This window comes from Mandrillus leucophaeus, unplaced genomic scaffold, assembly GCF_000951045.1.
Source record: "Mandrillus leucophaeus isolate KB7577 unplaced genomic scaffold, Mleu.le_1.0 Scaffold6, whole genome shotgun sequence".
NCBI classification, from domain to species: Eukaryota; Metazoa; Chordata; class Mammalia; order Primates; family Cercopithecidae; genus Mandrillus; species Mandrillus leucophaeus.
This window is the reverse complement of record NW_012106474.1, coordinates 4,575,419-4,582,501: the sequence shown is the minus strand read 5'-3', so window position 1 is coordinate 4,582,501 and position 7,083 is coordinate 4,575,419. Positions and strand designations below refer to the sequence as shown.

Genomic DNA, 7,083 nt, shown 5'->3' with positions numbered 1-7,083 from the left:
CCTTTCCGACATCTTCAGTTGGGGGATGGGTAGAAACATCTCTCTTAGGGTTTTGTTTTGTTTGGAGATCCAGCTAATGAGTTCACCTGGAAGCCTCAGGGCTAATGATTTGCATTTAGAAAGGGCGGTAGCCATGGCAGGTGGTGTCTCTGTGTGCTGTTTGTATCAGATGTTGAATGTTGCAGTTGTCACTGTGGCCACCCTGATCCCAGGGCAAACATACAAGTAGGAGATAAGCACTTTAATAAAACATACAAGTAGGAGACAAGCACTTTAGTAAAACAGAAAACATGGTCGAAAGTCCTGGTGCTGACTGTCTGGGGCTCAGCCACGCCCACCGACTTAGAGGCAGAGGTTGCAAAATGCCAGGGCGAGGTGTATTTCTCCCGCCTCATACTGCAGTGTTCATGGAGACCACGGGAGACTAGGATTATGCTCTTTCTGCAGAATATTCCTGTAAACCCACCCCCTTCCCTAGAAGGATAAGTGAGCAACAGGGAATGCTACTTGCAGTAACAGTTTGAATTCACTGAAATGCTTTTGTCTTTAGTGCAGTGGTTGTAGCAGTTTGTCAGGGGAAAAGGAAACCCACATCATTTGAGTACCTGATCTTGCCGTCTCCATAGGTAGGTCCATGAGACATAAGTGATGTTCCTCCTTGGCTAAGTGCATGGAGGAATCAATCACTCAAGGTCATGAAACTATAAAGGTGAGGACACAAGACCTAGGTAACACGCTGTGCCCTCTGCTAGTGCCATCCTTCTTTTCTCCCCACAACCAACGGTCACCCACCTCTGCCTGCCCCCATGTCCATGGCTCCCCCACCCTCCCTCCCAGGTCTTCATCACATTCCTCTTCTCGTGATTCATCTTGCATCTACTTCTTGTGTATTTTGCACTGGATATGACAAAGTTCTTTCCGTGTTTTGTTTCTTTTAATAATATAAACTCCAAAATAGATTGTATGATTCTTTTCAAGTGGAACGTTTTAAAAATTATTTGTGCTTTATTACTTCTGAGAGTAATTGATTCTTTAAACGTTGCTGGAGTTTTTAGTGTTGGTTAAAAATTCATCTTTGGATACAGAACTGAACATATTCTTGCTTCATTCACCGAGTTGGTTTGAGAGTAGGTGAAGGAGTCGTCTTGGTTCAAACCCCATCAAATAGGAGGCTGCTGTCCCGGCCAGCAGGTGGCGCACAGCATCAAGGTTTGTTTGTTGGGTGGTTGAAGACAGTTTAAGCAGCCAAGCATTCGCTTTTATTCCCTTTGTATTTTCTCAGCTGAATTAACGCCTATATTTCTGAGCTATAGTTAAGAGTGACAGTGCGATATAAATAACGAAAACACATTTTGCCATTTGGAATTTTCAAATGCACTTATCTTAACTCCCCAGATCTTGAGACTATTTCTCTCAGATATTTTCTTTTGCTAATTTTCACGAGTAATATTTTCAATGTGAAGACAAAGATATTCTTTCTACATTCCTTGTCCAGCATTATGCATATGAGGTTATTTAATATTTGCTGATAGTTAATGAGAATCAATACATCTTTGGGATGGGCCGTAGGAGCATATAGATCAGAAGAATGGGATGAAAAGGAAAGAAAAAGGTGCCAAGAGTACTTTTTACATAGTAATTACCACAATTCCTATGGCCCAGGATTCTAAACTCACCAAGTCACCAGCCATGGATGATCGAGACTGATGGCCACTGTGTGACACGAGCTCATGAAAGACGGATGTTTGTGGGACAGATCGTAGCACTTACTCATTACTGATAACCACACTCAGGGATGGGAATTTGGACCTGATCTATTCTGTTAGTACAATCTGGGGGGAAATATCACAGCTGGTGTCTAGAATATCATGTAGGCGATAATCATATAACAATTCTGAATAGAAGAAAAATAATGAAACCACAATAATCAGGCTTTACATCATTTTTCATCTTGGAGTTTTTGTGTTTTCATAAAGGTAGGATGGGCACCGAGCGAAGATTGTGCCATCACCACCTTCCCCGACACCAGCCAGAAGGAGCCGAGCATGGATAAGAAGACGATCATCATCTGGTTTTCTAACGGCGATGTGAAGAAGGTCAAACCCGATCAGAGAGTGGTGTGTACAATGGATCTTTTTTTTTAAAGAAATCAAAACTAACTCAGTTATTAGGAACGATTTTGCACGTCCCATACCCCATCTCCTCTGTGTGTTCAGGATGGGTTGGGGGGGAACAGGCAGAGCACAGGCTGTGAAGTCGGGTGAACCTGTGTGTTAGCCTGGCTGTTCTGCTTCCTCGGTGCACTCAGGCAAGTAAGACCCTGTTGTCAAGACCCTCCTATCTGCGTGGTGACACAAGAGTGCACCAGCACCCCTCCTGGCTCTGAGTTCAGTCATTGTTTTCAGCTTTTCTAAACCTCTGCAAAATGTGGTTGATAATTACGACCTAACTCAACAGATGGCTATGAAAGTAACATAGTCCATTAAATAATGTCTCTTCTGCAGAACTCTCTAGAAACACAATTATAAACACTTAGTAAATGTGCATTGATTGTAGAACTAGCATTAGTATTGCAACAAAGTTAAGAGTCAGGAGCTAATCCCTGGTACAAGCTGGAGGTAAGATCCAGGGAGATGGTTTTTACAGCTGGGAGGAGGCACTGTGCCCGGCAGCCACCTCGCAGGTGGAGCAGAAAGCGTGGACTTGGGGTTCACAGGCTCGGCCGACTCGCAGCTCTGCCAGACCAGCTGTGCCAACACCAGCCAATTAATTGATCTCATCAGGCCTCAATTTCTGCATTGAAAAAAATCAGGAAATATTTCCAGGTCTGCTTCTCAACTGGGGGCAATTATTCTCCCTGCCTTGAGGGCATTCGCAATGTCTGGAGACATATTTGGTTGTCACAACTGGGGGTGGTGTGGGTGCTACTGGCATCTAGATAGTGGGGCCTGGGGATGTTGTTAAACATCTCAGTGCCCAGGACAGCCTCCCCAACCCCACAGAGTTATCCTGCCCAAATTGTCAATAGTTCTGAGGCTGGGAAAGCCCCCTGTAGGTTATTATAAGGACCAACGTTATGCCATGCATGTATTGCTTGGCACACAGCAAGTACTCAGCAGCTGACAGCTGCTGCTACCATGACGATCTTCACTGGTAAAAGCCGATGAGGTGTTTGTGGAAGAAAAGCCGCAGATGACAGTAGCTGGGGCCCACTTGATGCTGAGGAGCTGTGAAGACACTGTGACCCCCTGGTTCCCACTACATGTCTCTGTGTGTCCAGGGATCACAGACAGAAAACACAGATGCTGAGGAGTCTGGAGGGTTTCCAGGCAATGTCTCCAGGGTGGCAATACTTTTGTCCAGATAATCCAGGGTATAACTTGATTCTCACTGAAGAAAACCTGGGTAATTTACAAAACAGATTGTAAATAAGGTGAGATAAGGGAGGTTAGGGCAGGGCTTGTAGTGCATTGTGAATAGTCTCTTAGTACCCACACACTACCAAATTGTATTCTAAACATTTCCTTCTTTAGAATGATCAATTTCCCTATTGTTAGCCAAGCTTTGGGTACAAATTTAGAGGCACAGGGTCCAGGAGTTCCGAGAGACTGCAGAGCGCATCTCTGTTTTTTCTGTTACTTGCTTTAATGAGAGGCGCCTACTTGTGGCTCTGTGATTTTATCCCAGCTGAGCTTCTCGACCCTTCCTAAGGGTGGATGCTAGAAGCCCGGAGTGTGGACACAGGCGTGGTGTGCTCGTCACGTGCTCTTCTACCGACCTGAACTAACTCACATGCTCCCTTTTTCGCGGGAAAATGCAAACAAGGAGAACTTGGATGACCCCCTTTAGATGGTGGCCTGTGTTATGTCACGGCCCAGTGGAGGAATCTGTGATACTGATCTCATAGCCTGCCCCAGCCTTTCATTGTGAGGTCTGGGTTTCCGTCACTTTGGAGTAGGAAATAGCTGTTTCTTAGCCAGATGTGCAGGTATAGAGAGGCAGAGTGTGACAATATAAGAACTGATGAGGTGAGGATGAGTCAGCGGGAGAGAACAGGGCCTGGCACAGGCCTTGGAAGGACATCCTCCTGTTCCGACCTTTTGCATGGTCAGAGGGAATGGCCACTGCAGGCCAGCGAGTGTGCACCTCCCCAGGTCTCCTGAGGGCACCTCCGTTCCCTTCGAACCTCTCTGGTCTCCAAAGGGAACCTCAACCCCAGAGAGGAGCCAGAGCTTGGACTTGATCATTATTGGAATGATGCAGAATTGAGCATTTGTGGCTTTCTTCTGACAATTGGACAAATTTCCTATGTGAGAAAAATGCCTTTAAAATAATGGCACAGAAATAGTTCCTTCGACTTCAGTGTCGTGGTTTTTCTAAATAAGTCACCCCTCCTATTCTCTTCTGCCTTCTCTCAGCCTTTCTTTGACGGGCAGCAATGCTCTTGCCATGAAAGATGGTAGACATGCAGTGACCTGCCAGGTCCCAGAGCTCAGGAGAGAGTGGATGCCTGTCCGTGGTCCCACTTCAAAATGAACATGTACTTCCCACGGTTTTCTACTTCTGGATCCTTAATTTTTAAATAATTCCCTGTCCCCTCTTGGATGACTGTCCTCTTCCAAAGCAGCTCTTCCCCTCTTTTTTCCCCAGTTTATTGGACACCAGAGGGGGTCACAATGATGGGAAACTTCACAGTAAGATGACAATTCGAGGCACAGCCGGGGACAGTTGATGACTGGAGCATTTCTGTTGTTCGGAGCTGCTGGGAGACCCTTGGTCTGCAAGCTGTGGGGTTTGGGTCTTAGGGTCTTAGCTTTAATTTTGAAGATTATATTGATTTCATTTGCTCTTTTTCAAATCCACCAAAATTATTTTCTCTCTTTCATTTTTAATTTTTAAAATATTCTACAAACATTTGCCTTGTATCTGTTTCTGGTAGCATGATACTTGCTGTCTCGGAGCTCCATGTGGTGCTGGCTGCCACTGGCTTGTCTCTGCTGGTACTTCCTCATGGTGTTGCGTTCCCTCACCTATTTTATGTTTGTGCTGACAGATTGTGTTGGTGGCAATCCTATGGGGCCCAGTCTGGGAGATACTATCCAGAAAGCTTTGTATTTGCTTCTGCCAGGTGTCCCAGGGTACGACCAGCCTGGGATCACTTCGCATTAGCTTCTTAGTTTAAGGTGTTTCAGGTACAGATAGCAGAACTGCAATCACTGATGGTAAATGAGGGTCACCCTGTAGTGACACATTCTTTGGAAAGAGCTCAGAGAGAGACAGCCACACTCCTTGGTACTCCCTATCTGCTGGCAGGGAGATATTTTCTAGTTCCCTCTTTCCTTGGGGCTCTTACCTTCAGAGAGTGTCCTCTTTAAGCATGGACGCAGTTTCAATTCCCAGACAAAGCCCTTCGTCCTATCCCAGCAGAGCGACTAAGGGCCAAACCTCCTGGAGACTGCAGAGGACACCAGGGCAGCCGCAGGTCAGGTTCAGGTCTGCGTTCCAGCACCCTCTGGGATTTGTGGCCCCTTCCATGAACTTAGGTATTCATTTCCCAGGGTTTTTGTGATTTACTTGAGCATTCCTCAGTATTTGTAGTGTATGTGTGGGTGGGATGTCTGATCTGCCCATTGCCATGGCAGAATCAAGGCCTCCGTGGGTCATCTGCTCCTCCGTGACACAACGGACCTCCAGATGGGCCCTTGAAGCTGCTGAGACTTAGGCTGTCCTACAAGTTCCTGGCTCCCAACCCTTTTTCTTTTTGTCCTAATATTTCAGCCAGCGCAGCTGTGTGTCTTGTTAGAATTTTTGCGTCACAAGCTGTCATTTAGGCTCTGACTGGGTATGTAGCAGCAAAGTGGGCACTAGAGCAATTATTTTCTTGAGTGACTTACAGCAAACATTCGACAAAGAAAAATTACACTTGCTAGTTTGCAAAGGCCATGCTGAGCGATTGATTAATATTAGCGCCAGTCTTTTGAAAAAGAAAAGTATTTATAGGTCTGTATTTTATTTTTGTTTAAAAGGCCTAAAACTTTGACTCTCAGCTGGTCCATGTAGACGGTCTCTGATCAGTTCATTTTCCAGCAGGAATTCTAAGTTCTGTTACTGTTCTTGGATATATTTGTCATATGTTCAACAGTTTTGCCTATGGCTGACATTTCCAGAACAGAGTGAAGCAGAAGTGCCATTGTTTCCACTCCTTCTATTTTATAGGTGCAATTGTGTGTGACGTGCATGGTTCTTATACATTCATACAAATCAGCCAAGAATCGTGCATTGATATGTACCAGGCAGTGAGTGAATTCATTTGCTCTCAGCTGTTGACCCAAAGAAGAGCCCCCAGTTTCTCCAGGGTGCTCCATTAATACACAACAGGAAAACAATCTTTTACAATTTTGTGCTCAAAATTATTTTAAAGGGTAGAATTTTCCCTCAGTTGTCAGGTTCTTCACTGTATTCATTTTTCTTAAATATATTTTGTGGGCTGGGCACACACTTAAATATATTTTAGAGTGTGGGCTCACACTAGTTATCCTGGTGCTTTGGGAGGCCACAGTGGGAGGGTCTCTTGAGGCCAGGAGTTAGAGATCACCTGGGAAACATAACAAGACCCTGGTCCTACAAAAAATAAAAAATTAGCTGGGCATCGTGGCATGCTGTTATAGTCCTAGCTACTTGGGAGGCTGAGGCAGGAGGATCACTTGAGCTCTGAGTCTGAGGCTGTAGTGAGCCATGATCACACCACTGCACTCCAGCCTGGGCGACAGAGCGAGGCCTTGTCTCTAAACACACACACACACACACACACACACACACACACACAAAAAGCAGCAAATGGATGTTAAAAGAACAAACGGAGGCCGTGTGTGGTGGTTCACGCTTGTAATCCCAGCACTTTGGGAGACTGAGGCAGGCAAATAACTTGAGGTCAGGAGTTCGAGACCAGCTTGGCCAACACAGTGAAACCCTGTCTCTACTAAAAATACAAAAATTAGCCAGGTGTGATGGTGTGTGCCTGTAATCCCAGCTATTGGGAGGCTGAGGCAGGAAAATCGCTTGAACCTGGGAGGTGGAGTTTAC

At 45.6% G+C, this 7,083-nt stretch overlaps 1 protein-coding gene across 1 annotated transcript in view; it reads left to right on the top strand.

The window, feature by feature from the left end:
- The window catches only part of LOC105553566, a 40,594-nt gene that overhangs the window by 30,211 nt on the left and 3,300 nt on the right, over positions 1–7,083 (top strand). The window contains 2 exon segments of the mRNA XM_011999665.1: positions 1,977–2,121; positions 3,106–3,153. Coding sequence (XP_011855055.1) covers positions 1,977–2,121; positions 3,106–3,153 — 193 coding nt within the window.